At 42.3% G+C, this 20601-nt stretch overlaps 1 protein-coding gene across 1 annotated transcript in view; it reads left to right on the plus strand.

Annotated features, from left to right (window-relative positions):
• The window catches only part of pkhd1l1.1 (PKHD1 like 1, tandem duplicate 1), a 38076-nt gene that overhangs the window by 10062 nt on the left and 7413 nt on the right, over nt 1-20601 (plus strand). Inside the window, exons 26-58 of the mRNA XM_087787068.1 lie at nt 279-433; nt 498-620; nt 794-899; nt 963-1070; nt 1137-1301; nt 1373-1494; nt 2493-2625; nt 4693-4885; nt 5560-5702; nt 5830-5934; nt 6876-7061; nt 7347-7520; nt 7681-7883; nt 7977-8952; nt 9670-9918; nt 10100-10249; nt 10583-10757; nt 11634-11790; nt 11852-12008; nt 12725-12934; nt 14291-14420; nt 14592-14833; nt 15192-15328; nt 15753-16782; nt 16951-17142; nt 17299-17450; nt 17530-17689; nt 17821-17992; nt 18062-18150; nt 19167-19330; nt 19729-19858; nt 19929-20047; nt 20179-20308. Of these exons, the coding sequence (XP_087643194.1) occupies nt 279-433; nt 498-620; nt 794-899; nt 963-1070; nt 1137-1301; nt 1373-1494; nt 2493-2625; nt 4693-4885; nt 5560-5702; nt 5830-5934; nt 6876-7061; nt 7347-7520; nt 7681-7883; nt 7977-8952; nt 9670-9918; nt 10100-10249; nt 10583-10757; nt 11634-11790; nt 11852-12008; nt 12725-12934; nt 14291-14420; nt 14592-14833; nt 15192-15328; nt 15753-16782; nt 16951-17142; nt 17299-17450; nt 17530-17689; nt 17821-17992; nt 18062-18150; nt 19167-19330; nt 19729-19858; nt 19929-20047; nt 20179-20308 (6837 nt within the window). The remainder of the gene's footprint in view (nt 1-278; nt 434-497; nt 621-793; nt 900-962; nt 1071-1136; nt 1302-1372; nt 1495-2492; nt 2626-4692; nt 4886-5559; nt 5703-5829; nt 5935-6875; nt 7062-7346; nt 7521-7680; nt 7884-7976; nt 8953-9669; nt 9919-10099; nt 10250-10582; nt 10758-11633; nt 11791-11851; nt 12009-12724; nt 12935-14290; nt 14421-14591; nt 14834-15191; nt 15329-15752; nt 16783-16950; nt 17143-17298; nt 17451-17529; nt 17690-17820; nt 17993-18061; nt 18151-19166; nt 19331-19728; nt 19859-19928; nt 20048-20178; nt 20309-20601) is intronic.

Genomic DNA, 20601 nt, shown 5'->3' on the forward strand with positions numbered 1-20601 from the left:
ATAAAGTAGATATGAGACATAATGCACACATTCATGTCAACACGAATAATGAAATGTTTTTTTTAAAACATTTACATATCATACTCAGAATAACTGTAAACAACCATCTAAGCTAGCAAGTGCACAATTGGGCTTAAATGTGGCTTCACTTTACATTATCATTAATTATATCTATATAATCATTTAAAGATATCATTTTAAGAATGAAAATAACGTTAAATGGGAATTTAAATTGAATATCTTGCTAATTCTTTGTGGGGCCCTAAAACATCTTTCAGGAGTGCCGGTGGACATCAGTGCAGAGGACCTGAAGTACATGCTGGAGGGAATCAAGCAAATGGGCCAAGTGAATGTTTATTGGAAAGGAACCTGCAGAAAGCCCATTTGGCAAATTAACTGGGTCACAAGTCCTGGGATGCAGCCATTGCTACAGGTGAGAGAAGAAGAGTACCGACTTGTTTAGGCTCAACCCAAATAATCCACTACTTCCAACGCAGATCGACAGTTCAAAGGTCGTGGGCCCGAACGTAGAAGTGTTTGCCAAATGGAAAAGAGCAGGGGGGATGTTTTTACGAGCACTGTCGGGAGATTTCATGCGCACAATGGAAAAGGAACCACAGGTAATAACTGACCTCAGGGATATGTCGTGTTTAGTTTCCAGTACAATTACTTGTTATCCCGTAACGGTCCTACCCAGTCCTGCCGGGCCAGAACCCTTTGTCTTTGTGTGACACATTCGGTGGCTCTGCAGCGGTTTTCCATTTCTGTAAAAGAAGTTTGTTATGATTGATAGGTGGAAGTGTACATCAACAAGATTCCCTCTAAATGCACCGGGGACTGTGGATTCACGTGGTCGGAGGAGATGACGCCATACGTGACGGGAATCAGCCCGTCTCAAGGTTCAGCAGATTGACTCACACACTTTCGGGATTCGTACCAGCGCCTAACACATGTTGCTTCAGGTTCCAATGGACTCGGCACTCTGTTGACCGTGACTGGTGCTGGGTTCAACAACGAGTCGGCCATCATCATGGTGGGGGAGTCAGAGTGTGTCGTTGAGGAAATCCAAGGTGTGTGAAATGAACCCTGTTTATTTGAGTCACGATGAACGTTATTAAAGCTGACACTCTGTACAGACGAAGAGCAGATCTGCAGGTTGGGACGGTCCAGTGCCGGCACTCACAAGGTGTCCGTCAACTTCCCCTCCCTCGGTTACTCTCGCTACGCTGGCGGCAACTTGTTCAGCTTCACCTACCAGCTGATCGTCTCTTCCATCTCACCAACATCCGGAAGTCTGGCAGGTGAAGAATCCACCGCTAGCTAATGATTAGCCAGTATCATCGAAGAATAACTGCTTCTGCTTGGGCCACAGGAGGCACGCTGCTGACCGTGGATGGATTTGGCTTCAGTGAAAACAGCACGGTGACTGTCGGCAGTGAAGAGTGCATCAAGGTCCACTCCACTGATCAGAAACTCACGTGCAGAACACCAGAGGTGCGTCACAAGTCCTTCTTTTTTTATTTTTCACAATCCAGACCCGTATGTTAAAGATGGAAAATGATATCTTATCCCTGAAGTGGAGAACATGTTGATTTCATTTCTTTTTTTGAATGTGGACAACAACACGTCCATTGATTAAAGTTATAAGTCAACAAAATTTCACTCATTTTCTACTCACCCTCATGTGGACTAAAGGTTGGGATTATTTTCATAGTAATCTGTTCTTTTTAGAGTTATAGTCAAAAAGGTTTAATGTTTATTTAATAACGACTGGAGCACAGTTGTAATCGTCTTCATCTATGTCCAAAAAGTCACTTAAAAACATCCAAATACCTCCATACTGCTCGTCTGTAACATCCATCTTGTATCGAAGCCTCGACATTAAAACTGTTGTAAAAGAAACAAGTCTAAAAACAACTCAGTTCCAGTCCTTACTGCATTAGCGTAGACATGCATTTTTGCATTAACTCCAAGCAAAACCTAAGAAATGAATGTTTTGGATTCATTGGATGATGAAACCAGAGTGTTTGCCAGGAGAACACATTTGTCAGAATTAACTCCAGTACAATGGAGGGACAGTGTCGCCACCTGCCACTTTGACAATCCCAGAGCACTTCACCAAAAAGGCTTCTGGGAAGCACTTAGGTATGTGCCAATACAAGTGGCTGCAGTGAGTGGAGAGGAGTGAAGGTTCTACTCTGAGACGCTCCTGGAGGGAAAGATCTGTCTCTCATAGAGAGTCCATCCAACAAAGAAAACCCATTGTAAACTTTGTACCTTTATTTGCACTGTTCTTTTGTGGATCTAAACCATGTATTTGAGATAAGAACCATAAGGTTCTCCCCTTAGCTCAGCTCTTTCTTCAAACCAACTTTAATGCCTGAGTTCATTGACTGATGAGATGCATCTTTAGATCCTACTCGTGGTCCTCAAAAGAAGAATGTTCCGGATCTTTTAAACGAAACACATTAATAAAGAACTTGGTGTTGCAGGCAATTGCAGGCTCAGCGACAGTGAGGGTCTCAGAAGGATCCATGACTGAGAGCGCCGGCAGCTCCTTCATCTACGACGCCGCGAAAACCCCTCACATAACTTACCTGAGTCCTGGGAGAGCCACTCTCGTCGGTAAGTCAGAGCGACGCCAGACGAGTGTTTGAACCTTTGTTTTTAAAAGCTGCTTCGGTCTGGTGAACACGTAAGACCGGATGAATGTGTTTTTGTTGGACTGGATTACTGTCACTCAACTCTTTTATGATTTCGACACCTCTCGAAAAAACTTTCTCTCCTCAGCACCTGTTGGAATGTGAACATCTTTAGTCTTTATTGGATTTAAAAAAACCTCTACCTGAGGCACTCTGCTTTCCTCCCACAGTCCTAGAACATAAAGAGCTCGATCACTCAATCAATCAAGTTGTACGTTGGTGTGAGTTGTTGGTCTGGTCTGTACTTACCTCTTACCCCGAGTAGCCGGGATAGTGACAGGCTCCTATTAAAGAAAGAAAGAAAGATGAAGATAGCGAATAAATGTTTGTTTTTTTGTTTTTTTTAAGAAAAATAAAATATAATACAGTCGTTTTACTTTTACCTTCAACTTTCCTCTCCTGATAAACTATTTTATACTGTTGTTATAATGCAAGATAATGTTCAAGAGATATATTTAAAAATATATTATCCCTATAAATTGATGATTTCTCTGGCAAGGAGCTTATTGAAATGTAAATAAAATTTCCACATAGAAGTAAAAATCAAAAGTTGTCCAGGAAGAAGACAAACCTCTGAAGAAAAAAATATCAAAATTAACAAGTTTGTTTTTCCAAAAAACATGGGAGAATCAGGAATGGCGATACATTTTAGAGTAATACACCGTACATTACTAATGTAACCGTACTGCTATCTACACAGAATTGAATTGTATGTAACCATTAAATTGTTCAATGAGGAAACATAAACTATGTTCCACATGTAACCGGATGGTTATTTTTAGCCAGAAAATATGTAACCGATCCTAAACACTGGCCCGGGGAGTAACGGTGGACTGGTTTTAATCGGTATCCAACAACGCCACTTTAGGACTTGCACCTAAAGATGTAATCCCACGACCCTGCGCGTAGAAACCTCCAGCAAATGAATACAGGCCCACAAACACAAGGACCAGAAAATAATATAATTTATTGAGTAGCAAGACAATGCAGCAAATCAATTACATAAATAATCATAACTGAAACCGACAAAAACACACGGTTAGTAATTATAACACAGAAATAAAGGGAAAACAAAAACACATTAGTAATCTTAACGAAACCACACATTGACGTGACAGAAATAACGATTATAGACACTACTTCAATTGAAAACAAAATCACTGCTGTGAAAAACTACAACAAGTGTTAAACCTGAACAAAAGAACCACAGGAAATAAACACAATATTAACACAACTGTAGCTCACACCTACAAAAGTTGAATAACCAAAACAAACCCCCTAAACAACTTTATGCACACATTGTGTAGAATGATAAATGTCAATATTAGAAGGAGATAAACTATAATTGTTAAATGCATTAATAAAGGATGGATAGAAAACTGCAATATATTCAATAAATAATTAGGAAAGTGGTGTAGAAAAGTCTGGTTGGAAGGGAAAGTTTCTTGTGTTCTTGGATTGGATACTGAGTTAGAGGGAAGAGCTTAAGAGATTATTGTATGACATCCTACAATTGTCAACACCAGAGAAACAAATTAGACGTTTAGACGCCCAGACACTGAGCTGGTGTCACTTTGATTGACAGGAAGATTTAATTCAACACGAGAACAAAACAGTACCTGTTTGTTTTGCTTTGCTTCACCGCAGACAAATAAAATGTTGGTTTAATTCATCGTGACCGCTCTGACACATTCCTGTAAATCCTGTTAACCCGCAGTCTGGAGATAATGAGCCACATATTAAGATGGGAACATCTCAGGCATGAAAGCAAGATCAGATTCATAGAAGATGCTTGATAATGGCTTCTTAGTTCTCATAGTGTTTGCTTTGAAAATTCATTGATGATACCAAATTGAAGCTCTGGAATGTGTTTTTCTTTTCTGTCTGGCTTGTAGCGTATATGTACGATGTATATTTGTCTGCACAAATATCAAGAAAAACAAATGGTCATTACTTCTATTCTATAATCACTATTCCTTCCTCCGTCCAGGAGCTCAAGTTCTCACCATCGTTGGCTCGAACTTAGGAACCTCTGGCGGCGACAGCGCCGTGCTCATTGGCATGAAGGAATGTGTCGTTTCACAATGGACGCCATCAAACGTTCAGTGTGTTCTTCCCGTGCTGCCGCCAGGGGAACACGAGGTCGACGTGCAGGTCGGGAACAATGGCTTCGCTCGGTTCAGGTAGATTTCTCCGTCGTTCACAAGAGCAGTGATCCATTATCAGGACGTTTCTGAAACATTCTCTTAGCATGTGCTGATGTTTTTTGGATAGCGAGTGACGTCTGAGACAGACATGTTCAACATCTGCTTTGATGTTGGGAAACTTCAGAACTATCACCACCATCTTAGTCAGCAGCAATCTACAGACATATGTGTTTTATCGAACTGAAGATAAGCGTTTAAACCAAACAAATATCTCATACTATAACATAATTATGTTTATTAACATTTTTTGCATTTTTTATCAACTGAAAATAACTTAACAAAATTACAATTGATGTACTTTAACAAGAACATGTAAAAGCAATTATGATCAACTGATTAAAAACATAAATAAGGAGTTATTTTTAGCGATTCTACTTATACCTTACAATCTACTTATACAACAAACATGAAACTGTGATTATTTAAATATAATAAAGAACTTTAATATTCTTGATTAGAGATTTAAAAACAGTATGATGTTATAATTGATTTTAATCAAACTAATTCAATAAAAATATACCTTTTCTTTAACTATTCAATCATCAAATGAATATAGATGATTTCATTATTTCATTATTTAGTGATTCAATAAAAGTTAAAACTTGACAACGGAAACAGCTGTCGAATTAACTTTAATTGACTTTTTCTAGCAAGGGCCTGAACACATCCATCACGTACGTCTTTGAGGTCACCAGCGTGACCCCCAGGGTCGGCTCACTGTACGGTGGAACCACTGTGACCTTGACCGGATCAGGTTTCACCGAAAACATCACAGACATCACAGTCTCTTTTGGTGAGCCACTTTTGATTTCCCTCCACTCAATATTTTCGTCCAGGTACTCGTCGACTGTGTGTGAGGGTGTGCCTAGGGTTTCATTTGCATATTAATGTGTGTATGTGTGTGTGTGTGTGTGCTACAGGTGGAGTAGAGTGTGAGGTGACAGCTGCCTCTGAGGAAGAACTGCAGTGTGTCACAAAACCCGACTGGAAAACCTTCCTGGTCACAAACCAAGGATCCCACCCAGGTAGTTTTGAATTCCAAATCTCTTTGTTTACTTGTGAAGTCTGACTCTTGACACTCTTGCCACAAACAGGTTTGTTCTTCCAAAACCTTAGAGCAAGGAACGTGTGACACGAGACACAAAAGTTGCTCTAAAAATAGTTGAGTTCTCTGTGAACTGCTGTTGAGTGAGTTACAGGGTTCATTAGTTGAGGAAGACTTCTGTTTACACTGAAATTTGCTACTTATAAAACAACGTCTTTTTTTTAATTAAGCTGCAAAAACTAGCCAACCTCTCACAATACAAAGTGTTGCCAACATCAAACTTGGCTACATTGAAATTAGTGCTGATTCAACATGAAAAGTTTCATTTACCAAATTAATATAAAATGTTATTTATTGTGCAACTATAGTCACATAAACTAAAAGTTCAGTTCAACATTTCAAGAATCGCCATTTTTTTATCGTAATAAAACATGAAAGAAAAGTTTACAAAATCTCTAATAAACGACCATTTATTTATTTACTTTTAAAAAATTTTCTCGTGATCCAATCATTACGATTTTCTCTTAATTTTCTTGGGGCTGTTGTGTTTGTCTTATGCGTCTTGGCCTTTTAAAGTATGCATTTTTAACTTTGTATTGTTATTGATTGTTAAAGGCCTTTGTGACCCTGGCCTGAGAACGTCGCTTTACAAATAATTACTTATTTACTTATAATAATCAGTGACTTGTGTAAAACAATTTGATCCGACAAGGGATTTAAGTATCAACCTAATAATTGAATGTATTGTAATGTACTATTACAGTTTATTTATTATATTATTTATTTGGAGTTAATTCATCATTTTAATTATGTTTATTCATAGGTTTTGTTTTTTAATAAAGCAGTAGTGATGTTTAATTTTTTGGGTTGATTTTGAAGGTCATTTTAAACATTAGTTTAACGTGGTCTTTTCTCTGCCAGACTATGGACGTGGATTTGCCTGGCAGCCGTCAAGCCTCTCACTGCATCCCGGGGACTCAGTGGAGTGGCAGTGGAAGGCTGTAGGAAAGATGACCAATCACTACAGCGTGTTCAGTGTTGCTCAACCCAGCAGCACCACCTATGACAACCAGTACTTCAGCAGCGGAGCCCATGGGACTTTACAAGGCACTGAAATTGGAAAATTCTAACAGTTTCCCCTTAGTGGTGGATAAATCTGCTCTAGTCTTTATTTGATAATATTTCGTTAATAGAGGGAGTTAGAAGAAAATGAAGATGTTGAAGATGTACAGTAGATACCAGATGTATGTCATCATGGGACCAGCTTTGATGTATGAGACATAAGTATAAGTGTGAAGATAAGATAAGTTGTTCTTTGAAGGGTGGAATGTTAAAAAAAACATGATAGTCATAACCGTGAATCAGGTTTTTCAACGTCGTTGTCTTCCACAGGGAAATTCAGATACCAGTTCACTCAGCCCGGAACCACTTACTTCAGCTCCGGCTTCGTCGATGCGGCAAAACAGCGCAAACTACAGGCCGTTGTCATAGTCGGACCTTCCGAGGAGAGACATCTCCCGGTCACCGTCAGTCTCAGAGGGATCACAGCCCATCACAGACCCGGAGGCAAGTTCACACTCAAGATGTCTGAGCGAGTTGTACGGATATTTAAGATTAACTGGCAACAGTTTCAAGTCCAACTCTTCTTCTAAATTCTCTCAATAACTGATAAACATCCCATAATAACTTAACGTGTCTTTTCTTCTACTATCTACTGTACATCCAGAAGGGTCAAGTGGTGTCATGACCAGTGGGTGCATAGTCTCCCCCCAGTGCCTGGACCCTGGAGTGACTTCAGAAAACTTCAACTTCAGCATGGTCTCCTGTGCCTCCCCTGAGGTCCACTCCATCTCTCCCAACCAAGGGACGTACCACCAAGTCATCCACATCAGCGGCAGCCACTTCACCGACACCGCCTGTGCCGTGGAGGTGAGTGACGTGAGAAGTCCTCTCAGCGGTGTAAATGTTTTTTGTGCTGATCCCGTGTTTGTATACCTGACTGTTTGTTCTGCTGTATGACAGGTGACTGTGGGTGATCGGCCCTGCCAGGTGATCAACAGCTCTCTCACTGACATCTTCTGTCAGCTCGGCGCAAACAGTGGACTCCCCGTGGCTGTTGCGTTTCCTGTCGCCGTTCATGTGAACAATCTCGGCTCCGCCATCGTCGCCGTACCTAAAGAACTCGACCGCCGCTTCGCACTGCTGCCCGTGATCGACTCCGTCTCGCCTGATGTCGGCAGCTCCACCGGGCACACGCGTGTCACGCTTCACGGCTCCGGGTTCTCCGAAGGACACGTGACGTTGGCGAGTGAGCCCTGCAGGGTCGTGACCGTCTCGTACACCGAGATCGTGTGCGACACTCTGCCGTCGCTGCCCAAAACAGGAAGCGCCAACTTCCAGACAGGAAGGATCGCCGCAGCCTGTCAGTCCGACTGCTCCTTCACCTACTCCTCGTCTGTGGCGCCCACCCTCCTGGGGGTCTCGCCAAGTAGCATCACTGAGCCCTCCACCACCATCACCATCTCGGGGTCAGGGTTTGGCGAACAGGAGGCGGGAGTGGCGGTCCTGGTCGACTCTGAAGAGTTGGAGGTCCTCACCGTGACTGACAGTCAGATCACTGCCCAGGTCACCGCCCTCCCGGCGGGTCTACAACAAGTGGTGGTGATCGTGAGGAGCAAAGGCATGGCCTCGGGTGACGGTACCATCAACGTGGTGGCCGAGGCCACGTTGACCCCCGAGGTAGGCAGCACGGAGGGCGGGACCCGTCTCGTCATCGCAGGAAACGGTTTCGTTCCCGGCAACACCATCGTGATAATCGATGGAAAAGAGTGCGAGATTCAGGGCATCACCCCGAGGAAAGTCGACTGCCTGACCCCTCCTCACCCCGAAGGAAGCGCTGACGTCACCATTGAGGTCTTCTCCGTGACCTTTCCTTCTCTCACCTTCAACTACTCCTCGGACTACACTCCAGTGGTCTCCTCCATCACGCCTGCTGATGGTAAACATGCTCTCCCTCATTATTGCCGTGGTGAAGACATACCATAGAGTGAAGGAAGGAGGATGGATCTGGTGGATGGAGACAAATGGAATTAATAGATAAATTAAAATATATAATATTTAAACACACATGCATTTCTTTTAAATCCTCCAGAAGACACGTATCAAAGTATAAATCAGAACAAATCTTTAACTTGTTGCAAAACAAATAACAGACAAATGCAGTCAATTTTAAACTATATTTAATTTAACTTGTCTTATTACCGTATCGTGTGTTAAGGGATAGGATTTCATTCATTCCTTCATGATGGATTAAGAACTTAAAATGTGTTTTTGTTTTTTTTTACATTTTGTAACTATCCCAAAATTCACAAAAAAAAAAGCATAGGTCAAAATTTAAACAAATCGTTTACAACATTGTCTAGCAGCCAAAGTCCTACTATTTTGAATGGAAATCAATGGGACCAGGGTCAACATCCTCTTTATTAGATTTCTATAAAGTTTGGCTTAATGGTAAGTCAATCAAGAAACAGGGAGGGAGGATGTCTTGGCAACTCTGGTGCAGTAAAAAGGGCACAATTGTTCAAAAAACGATAACTTAGGCGTTACTTTTATTCTTCGCTGACGTCCCAGAGACCTTTCAAGGACATGCACTTGTTTGTATTCTTTGGAAGGCGCTGCATTCATGACACAAATGTTCTCTTCTCTTCTCCTGCAGGCTCAGGCGGCACCGTCATCACACTCTCCGGTTTGGGATTCGGCACTGATCCAGAGGAGGTGTCCGTCCTGATGGATGACGAGGACTGCACCGTGACCTCGGTCAGCGACGACGAGATCGTGTGCACCGCCGGGGAAAACCCCGGTGGGACCTACGACGTTGTTGTGGACCACCACGTCAAGGGTTACGCCCAGTCAGATGTGGAGTTCCACTACAATCTGACCCTGGGCAGCGTCCAACCGGACGAGGGTGAGTCACTGCTCCTGAACGGTATTTGTCATGATTGACAATTTGAAGCTAAGAGATATTTGACTGCGATATAGTTTGTTCATTGAGTTTTGATGAATAAAATATACTAGATGTATGTTATAAATCAATTTGTTGTATCATTACTATGTCACAAATGATGTTGAACTCATTTGTGGTTCAGGAAGTTTTGGTGGCCACGCCCTGGTGTCTGTCCAAGGTTCTGGTTTTGACCCGATCAACTCAACTGTGAAGATCTGTGGCAAAGAATGTAAGGTTTCCAGACAAATGTCCACGTCAACCCTCATCTACTGCTGGACTCCTGCCATCAACGGTACTGATAAATAATCATCACTTGTCAGCGTTTCAGCTTCAACATTATTTTTAGATTTAATGCAACGTCAATAATGTGAACTTTTCTACTGAACATGATGGTTTTTCACAACATGTATAATCTCACTGATCTTGACTTTCGGAGAATGTGTCTCCCTGTCGAGAATGTTGTCGGACGAGTCAAAGTTGTTTTTGCTCCGTCTGTCAATCTCTTTGATGTATGAGCTGAAAAGCTAACATTTCATTCTCAAGCACGTCAAACATCTTATACAAAAAAAACTCTCTCTGCCTTTTGTTTCCTCGCACGCATCCTGACTCGCTCATCTCGTGTCAGTCTCCGACTCGGAGCTCGACTGTGAAGTGACGGTGGAAACGGCGTTGGACACAACCTCCATATCAAACGGTTACACCTACAGAGAAGATCTGACTCCAGTCATCGAGGAAGTGTCTCCACGCAGAGGAGGCACGGCTGGAGGCACCGAGCTCACCATCACTGGCTCTGGTTTCAGGTGAAGATGAATCCACCTCTGGTTAAGAAATAGAAGCTTTTACTGGATTTAGCTTGAGTGGACTTGAAGGTGTAGATATTCTACATCAAAGTTAAATAGGATTAGGGATGTATGTTGGTGCTAAATCACGTAAATCTTTATAGGTTAAGAGAAGGACTGAAGCCTTAGTCCTGGTCAGAATAGGAGCTGCAAGTTCTGATTAAAGCAAGGAGTTGTAAGACTTTACTAAAGGGATAGCAGGCAGTCTGTGGTATTTGTTACATGTCTGAGCGAAGTCCTGATCAAAGCAAACACCAAGATTATTTAGCAGCAGCTCAATACAATGAAATATTTTACTTCTGCGCAAACAAAACTATGTTAAACAATATCACTTTTGTCCCAGCAGCATATTAAATAAATGTGCCTGTTTGAGACATGACACATGCTACAATGGGAACTTACGTAAGACTAGGAATGGGGACTTGTAAAGGTCAAGTGTGATTAAGGCGAGGTCAGGTTCAGAAGAACGCGATGAAGGTGCGTGACAAAAGAGACCACTCTTCATGTCTGAAGTCATCATGTTGACCTCACTTGTTCTCAGCCATGTTACACATTAAAAAGGTCATACTGTTCCAAATCTTCCATGAGTTCAGATCTTAAGTTATTAACAGTAGCATCAATTTATGACAGAAGACTTCCATCAGTGTTGAATTGACGAAGCTTCACAAAGCGCTTTTAAATCATTTTTCACCCGCTGACCTCTAAAAACTAACACACATCACTGATTTCCGACGTGGTCACTGACTTGTCTTTCCTGGGACTCATCCTAAATGTCATTCAAGTGCTATTTGTCAGCCCACTTAATATTCTTCAACTTTTTTCCTCGTTGACCTGCAGCGTCGACGTGGAGGATGTCAACGTGACCATCGCAGGCTCTGTCTGTGACATCCAGTCCACCAGCACCACTCAAATCATCTGTGTGACCAATGCGCAGCCGAAGTCTCAGGAGACCCAGGTCACCGTCAGCATCAAGGGTCAGGGTGATGCTAAACAGGTGAGATCCGTCTCCTTGCCTTGAAAGACGGTTGTGAAAACCCCGATACGTTTGCCTGCAGATTGGTGCAGATTTCTTTTATGTGGACGTGTGGTCATCGAGATTCACGTGGGGAGGGTTGAGTCCACCTGAGGAGGGCACATTCGTGGTCATCACTCAAGGGCAGACCATCCTGCTGGACGTCAGTACCCCTGTACTGAAAATGCTGCTCATCCAAGGTTAGCGATGCTCATCCCAAACAACCTCACGTTCGCTTCATTACAAGATCCCTCGACCAAAAGGACGGTGATAAAAATGCTAATATCTACGACACAAGCACAAAAAAACTGTATCTTGATAAAGATAGACAAATATCTAGTTGGTTCATAACAGCCAGAATAATCCCAGGAGAGGACAGACATAGTTGGACAGACAAAAAAATAAACACAATAAAGAACAATCTTGGTGAAAAAAAAAAAAAAACGACTTCAATAATAATATCATTCCCTTACCTTTATCACAGCTTTGGATAAGACTAACTGGCTCGTGCTGTGGGACCAGGATGTCCGTGATAATTCCTTGGACAGACAAAATTATAAAAGCAACAATTTATGTAGTAGTATTTAAGATACTGAGAGCTTTTGAGTTCACACCTGAGGCTAAAGATCAAAAGCACAAGAGTTTGCACAATATATGGAACCAAATAATAATGTGATTTGAGCTCAGGAAACATAAAAAAAATAGACAGACATAGAAGCTTGTGAGACGGAATTGAGGTTTTCTTTCAACACTCATGAAAATGCATTTCACCATTCAGTATTAAACCTCTTTGGCTCCAGATTGAGGCTTTATTTTTTTTATTTGGTCCGAGTTTGACACCTCAGGGATAAACTCGTCATCATCTGTCTCCAGCCCCTTCACAGGAGTTTTTCATAATGAATATCTTTACTTTAAGGTGGAACACTGATGTTTGATGAGACCGACCTTGAGCTGCAGGCAGAAAACATCCTGATCGTGGATGGAGGACACCTGATAGTCGGAACTGAGGAGCAGCCGTTCCAGCACCAAGCTACTATCACGATGCATGGAGCTCTGCGCGCCCCGGAACTCCCCATCTATGGAGCCAAGACACTGGCAGTCCGTGAGGGGATTCTGGACTTGCATGGTACTGACCTTAACTATTGTTTTCTGGGCTTCTTGACAGGTCAAAAGATTGAATAATAGAATAGAAACTCTTTATTCATCCCCAGAGGGGAAACACACTTTTACAACAGCATAGTTGAGAAAAAAAAAATAAAGTGCAGGGAAAAAAGAATAATAGAAGAGATAATACAAAATAAAATAAAAACGATCTTAAAAATATAGAAATTATTTACAAAATTAGAAATTTAACACTATTAACAAAATAAAATAGAATAAAATAAAATAAAATAAAAATAAAAACAAAAAATAAAATAACACACACGAGAAGAAAAAACACACTACGGATTAGCATCAGGATATTTAAAGTAGAGAGTTAAATATCCTGACACCAGTTGGGATGAAGGACCTTCTATAACGCTCCGTCCTACACTGGGGGTGCCTGAGCCACTGAAGGAGCTGCTCCTCCACGGTCAGGTGCAGTGGGTGGAGAGTGTTGTCCCTGATGGAGGATAGTCTGGAGAGTGTCCTCCTCTCTCCCACCTCCTCCACCGAGTCCAGCGAGCGGCCCAGGACAGAGCCGGCCCTCGTGACCAGCCTGTTGAGTCTCTTCCTGTCCCAGGCCGGGCTGCCTGCTCCCCAGCAGACCACAGCGTAGTGGATAGCAGAGGCTACCACAGAGTCATAAAAGGTCCTTAGTAGTGGTCTGCACACTCCGAAGGACCTCAGTCTCCCCAGGAGGTGGAGGCGACTTCAGCCCTTCTTGTACACGGCGTCGATGTGTGTGGACAAGTTCAGTTTATTGTTGAGGTGAACACCCAGGTATTTGAAGCTGTCCACCAGCTCAATGTCCGAGCCCTGGATGCTCACCGGTTGATGTGGTGGGGACTTTTTCCTGAAGTCAGTCACCATCTCCCTTGTCTTGCCGGTGTTTAAGCAAAGGTAGTTGCTCTCACACCAGTCAACAAAGTCCTTGATGACTGACCTGTACTCCAGCTCGCCCCCCCCAGACACGCAGCCCACAATGGCTGAGTCGTCGGAAAACTTCTGGAGGTGACAGCTGCTGGAGTCATAGGTAAAGTCCGCCGTGTAGAGGGAAAAAAGGAAAGGTGACAGCACTGTCCCTTGAGGCACCCCGGTGCTGCAGATGGTCACCTCAGACCTGCAGTCCTGCAGCCTCACATACTGCGGCCTGTTGGTGAGGTAGTCCATCGTCCATGCTGCCAGCTGTGTCCCAACTCCTGCGTCCTCGCAGGGAATAAGATCCCTGTCGGGGAAACACAGTTATTTCACTGAAGAAGTGCAAGTTCAATGTCCCACAGACAGGAATTCTACCTTCACTGCTCCACTTGAAGTCACAGTTATTATTCTCTTTCTCAAGGGATGCCTGTCAGCCAGACCTGGACCCGCCTAGCCGCAATTGTAGCAGCGGGCGCGTCCACCATCACCCTGGAGAAAAAAGTTACATGGAAAGCTGGAGATAGAATCGTCCTCGCCACCACTAGCCACAGGTAAAAGTACAAACCAAAGGCTGCTTTCAGTGTTTTTCGGTTTTTTTCTGTATATACAACTTTGATACAAAGTACCATTGTTTATGGGTGTTCCTAACATTATTATAGGATAGCAAATGCAAGTTTCTTTCGTTGTTTGTCAAACAAATTTCATCTTTTCTGGCCCATCAGACACAGTCAAAAAGAGAATGAAGTCAGGACGCTTTCTGCAGTGTCTGCCGATGGTTTGACTCTCACACTAACTGAGCCACTGACGTACGAGCATCTTGGAGTGAGTGTCACTTTGCCGGACGGCAGGGTGTTAGAGTTCCGAGGAGAGGTGGGACTGCTCACACGGAACATCAAGTTCCAGGGGAACAATAATGCAGAGTGGAACGACAAGATCGAAGCCTGTCCAGACGGTTTTAACACAGGTAAGCAGCTTTTACTTATAGATATGTTTCTTATAGCAACCAAGAATATGTCCAATGGTCAAACCCAGGTTACATAGACCGGATCGCTTGAGTTGATTTCATTTCTACAGGCTCGGTTTCATTTTCAGACTGGCCTCATAAAGGCTATTTACATAAAGGCTTTGTCTGGTTTATATGAATGAAACTTGTTTCATAATTAAAGGTGCAGTAGGTTGTCTGCTTCTTTAGAAATGTCTAATTTTAGAATATTTCTAGTTATCTGATTAAAAAAATGAACCTCACAAGATTTTGACTGCCAACCAGGGGAATTGTTTTTCCAATCCTGCCTATCACACCTTGACCATGTTTTGTGTTGCAGGAGAATTCGCCACCCAAACATGTTTCCAAGGACGGTTTGGGGAGGAATCTGGAAGCGATCAGTTCGGAGGCTGCATTATGTTCCACGCCCCCCGACCTAATGAGAATCTGGCTATTGGAAGAATAGAATACATTGAGGTGACTCATTTTACTAGAATCATTAAGATTGAGCAACCTGTGTCATACATTGCCAGCATTCTTATGTATTTGAACTTTTGAGAAGGCTTTTTGTTTGTTCTATTTGTATTCACATCTTCTTGTATTGTCAATAATGTCTTTGGGTCCTAATACCTTGACAGTCAATGAACAAATTGGCCCTCTTCTTTGAGAATCTGTAATGCACAGGCCTTCAGAATCTCAATTGTTGCTCTCCTATGTTGTATTTTTGATCAAACTCCAATCGCTGATGGGTCAGCCAGTGCAACAGGTACAGGTTAAGGAATCAGAATTAGTTTTGAAAGTCAATACAATTTTTTACAAAGTCATGAGTTGGACTCAAGGATGTCAATGTTGTTCGTAGTTTGACCATGCTATCATCTGACCAGGATTTCTGTCTCGACAGGTCTTCAATGCCGGCCAGGCCTTTAGGTTGGGGCGCTACCCAATCCACTGGCATTTAATGGGCGATATTGACTACAAGTCCTATGTGAGGGGGTGTTCCCTCTGGCAGACCTACAACAGGGCTGTCACCATCCACAACACTCAGAACTTGCTGGTGGAGTTTAACGTCATCTACAACATAATGGGGGGGGCCTTCTTCATTGAGGATGGCATTGAGACTGGAAACATCGTCCAGTACAACCTGGCTGTTTTTGTTAAACAGAGCACCAGTCTGCTAAATGATGATGTCACTCCTGCTGCCTACTGGGTCACAAACCCCAATAACATTATCAGACATAACCATGCAGCTGGAGGCACTCATTTTGGCTTCTGGTACCGTATGCATACGCACCCTGACGGACCATCTTACACCTCAAAAGTCTGCCAAAAGAAGGTTCCCTTAGGGGAGTTTTACAACAACACTGTACACTCTCAGGGGTGGTTTGGCCTTTGGATCTTCGAAGAATATTTCCCGATGAAGGGTGGATCTTGTCGCTCAAATATTCCTGAACCGGCTATCTTTAATGCTCTCACCACATGGAACTGTGAGAAAGGTGCTGAGTGGGTCAATGGAGGGGCTCTTCAGTTTATAAATATGACCATGGTGGGCAATGAGAAGGCAGGCATTGAGAGCAAACGCATTTTTAAAAACTATGTGACTGGCTATGGCTTAGAAGGGGGTGCCATGATAAAGGATTGCCTAATTGTGGGATATTTGGATGAACTTAAAATGGGAGAGGACTACGCTACTCATAGAGGAGTCATTGTTCCCTTTGACAGTGGCTTGAGTGTCTATGGGACCACATTCATGAACTTTGACAAAGTAACCAGTGCCGCCATTGGTGTGGCTACAGTTGGTGGGTTGTGTTTGGAGATGTGTGGCGGCTGGTCCTCTAGGTTTTCTGAGATCCAGTACTTGAACTCCCCTCAGAAGGCAGGCTTTAAGTGGGAGCATGAGGCGTATCTTTTGGATCTGGATGGTTCCCTCACAGGTCAGTTCTGAGAATCTCAATAGTTAGTGTTATTTTATTGCAACAGACACTCACACAATATGAATTCAGTCAATCTTTACTCACTAGTTGTCACAGATGTTGACCTTTTATGCATTTGTGGCTGAATCAATGTTTCTTATGGAATCATTTCTTCCCTTTGTTTTCCAGGAAACGTGGACCACAAAGTACTGCCTTGGAGTGACCTCTTGGACCCGGCACACTGCACCAAAAGCGCAGAATGGAGTGTGGGCTTCCCAGGTGCCATCTGTGACCACACAGTGGAATTTGGTCGTTTCGCCTTCAACAATCCCACACCCACTTCTCTAGAGGGCAACAAGGCTGTCGTCTTCAATGACCACGGTTAGGAATAGTAATATAGTTATAATCACCGACCTGCCAACGATGTAACCGTAAAAAAACTTTAATTAAGATATTTTTGTTGAAGTACCAACACAGTATTTTTTTAACTAAACAATGTAAATTCATGAACGCTAATTGACAAAATATTTTCTGCAGGTATTTCTTTTGTTCCCTATATGAAGAAGAGACTGACACACAAACTGGGCTGGATGGTGCTTTTGCCTACAAACCAGATAAACGGGTTGTCATTTGATAAAGCATGGCAAATCACCAACATCAGCTACACTGGCAAATTCTACGGCTTCAAGGTTTTTTGGAATCTTTAGGAGCAGTTTTTCACTGTAATATTTTTCTCTTACCTTCTAATACTTTTCGTCCATCCTGCAGTCAGACGAGTACGTGATCATGAAGCACAATTTGACTCAGAGTCCGGACCGGTTCAAAATAATCGACGAAAGGGAAGGCTCGCCCACACCGCTGACCTTTAACAACAATAATAACGGGGACTGGTACTTTGATGAGGATGCCAAAGACCTGTATTACATGAGTGAGTCAAAAACTTTTAACTTACTCCTACTTTACTTCTATATGAAAATTTCGTCATGCGAGTATTAGAGCTTATCTTTTCTGTCACTGTGTTAATGCGTTTTTCATGTAATGGATAAACTATTGTTGCAGTTTCCGGGAAAACCAGCATGCGCCGGCGGCGAGAGAGTGTTGACCGTTCAGAGACCGACATTGCTGTAGACTTTAAGGTGTTTCGGTGTTTCTACGAGGGCTGTGTGGCGCCCACTGAACCTCCGCCCGCCACACTAGCCCCCATACCTACAGGGAGACCTGATGACTTTGTGTACGTGTATCTCTCTCCTTGCATCTTCTCCCATAAACATTACCATATAGTTTTAACTTTTCTTTCTAGTCTCTGGTCAGATGAGGACTTCTGGAAGACCTCAGCGGAGAATAACTTCATCGCACCAACAGAAGACTCCGATGTAGTCATTCCATCAGGTAACTAATGATTCAGAAATTCAATAACATAATAATAACATATTGTTGTCCATTTGAGAGAAGACGTGATAAAGTGAGTGATTCTTATGAGCTACAAACATCATTAGGATGTATTATAAAAGTTGTTGTTTTCTAATCTCACTAGTAAAAATAACTTTTTTGTGTCATGTTCGGAAGACTTGAGTTGAACATTACTCGTCACATTTAACAAACACGATGTACATTATATAACACAGTCTAGACACTTTTATCTAAGGACAATCTATTGTCTGCTTCACAATTTTTATTGAAAACTTTCAAGCCCGTCGCCAATAGGACCTGCTAAGTCAACTTTATCTAGCTCACAAGTGCGTTTAACACCCATTAAAAATAAGTTTATAGTTATAAGTTTGGCACCCAAATGGTAGCTTTGGTGATTGCACGTTTTTTCCAATTCACCATGATAAATTCCTGTTTTGTTTTTACAAAATTCTTGTTTGGTTATGACATCACTGGCAATAAAGTAAGTAAGTAAGTAAGTAAGTAATATTTATTTATATAGCGCTTTTCGAGACCAGGGTCACAAAGCGCTTAAACAATCAAAACAATACTCAAAAAAGTACATACTTCTTTCTAATCTTTCTGATTCTGATTTAAAAAAAACTAGATTCACATGAAATGCCTGTTGATATCATGACCCGCGATACCGGCCCATTTCAAATATTATAAATGTCAGTAACTAATTAGAAAAATGCATATGTGAAGCATAGGTTTAAAGCTGATGGGCGCTTCTTGACAAAAACAAAGTGTGTTGTACAATGTTTACTACATATTTTTTTGTTTTTTGGCTTAGATAGTACATTTGTTATTAATTTCTCTTGCTGGGTCACTGTGTGGAAGTGATATTAAAATATTAGTCACTGTTAAATAATCTCAATATACAGTATCTTTCTTTGCTTATTCCTTTATTTAAATGGATTTCATGCTCTAAGCCTTTTCCAAAATTCCATCGTAAAAAAATGTTTTTCAATTGTAAGGAAAATGGGTGGTTTTGGACTCTGACACTCCTCCTCTCAACAAACTGACCATCATTGGAGTCCTGGAGATCCCAGACAATCTGGACTTCACTTTAAACAGAGTGGCTCGCTCCACTCCGGAGTACACCAACTTCACCATTGAGGCTGTCTACATCTCCATCCAGGTCAGCAGACTTTACAAATCTTTGACCTTATCTTTGGCATTTTCCATCGGGAGTTGCTGCTGCCATCTTGTCATATATTGAACATAATCTCATGTCACATCTATCCTCTTAACCCTTGAGTTGTCTCAGGGTCGAAGTGAACCTCAAACACATTTGTTTTTGGCCCTGGGGTAACACACGTGTTAACATTTTTAACAATCCTAAAACCATTTGGTTGTTTTTCTATATGCTTGAATCTCTCCTTCCCACACATCCTATCTACCTGAATTAATCACCAACCTCTTCATGAAACTCTCTCATCAATACTCACTATTTGACTGCTGAAGACGTCTACATCAATTGAGTTCATGATGATATACATTGAAGCTGCAATATCCAGACTTCTGTCTTGTTTTCAGGGCGGAAAGATGATTGCAGGATGGGATGACCAGTGGTTCCGCGGTCACCTGAGGATCGTCATGAGAGGAGAACACAGCACTCCAGACTGGCCATTGCCTAATGGGCCCAACCAAGGATCCAAAGTTCTAGGTAACAACATCTACTGTATATTTGAAAGATATCGCTTGAGCTGACAAATCAATTCTTCTGCCGTTTTCAGGGGTTTTTGGTCAACTGCAGCTTTACGGTCAACCACAGACGGTCCACCGCACCAAACTGAGCATGACTGCACAGGCTGGCTCCAACACCCTGAACCTGGTGCAGCCCGTCTCCTGGCAGGTCAGGCGGCAAAGGCAGTGGTGTCAGAGAATTGCTTAGTTGATACTAAACATGAGGATTTGAATGCTAATAGAACCTAAAACAGACTTTACTGATTTCAAATGTGTTTTGTTTCGTGCTGGTGAGCTCAGGCTGGAGACGAAGTGGCCATTTCTACCAGCGCCTACAACGTCTGGGAGACTGAAACACGCTTCATCGCCGCTGTGTCAGAAGATGGATATACTCTGACTTTGAACCAACCGTTGGATTACACTCACATCGGTCAGTTGCACATCCTGGATGAGTAAACTACTGCTGAATATAATGAATACATATGATGACGAGGGAGAGCCCAGAGACTTTAACATGGAAGTTGTTTCAGGTCCACCAGATTTTCATGAGTCTTATCTGTATATACAAGTTTGGCTAATTGGATTTAACTTTTCCAAGAAGAAGAATATTTCTGCTACAACAGTAAGCTACCGTTAGCTCGGACATTGTAACCTGGCAACATTAGTTTGAAAACAGAAATGGGAATATTTTATATGAGGCTGATACATTTAGTTAAGTTTCAT

This window comes from Callionymus lyra, chromosome 3 (genome assembly GCF_982586985.1).
Source record: "Callionymus lyra chromosome 3, fCalLyr1.hap1.1, whole genome shotgun sequence".
Classification (NCBI taxonomy): domain Eukaryota; kingdom Metazoa; phylum Chordata; class Actinopteri; order Syngnathiformes; family Callionymidae; genus Callionymus; species Callionymus lyra.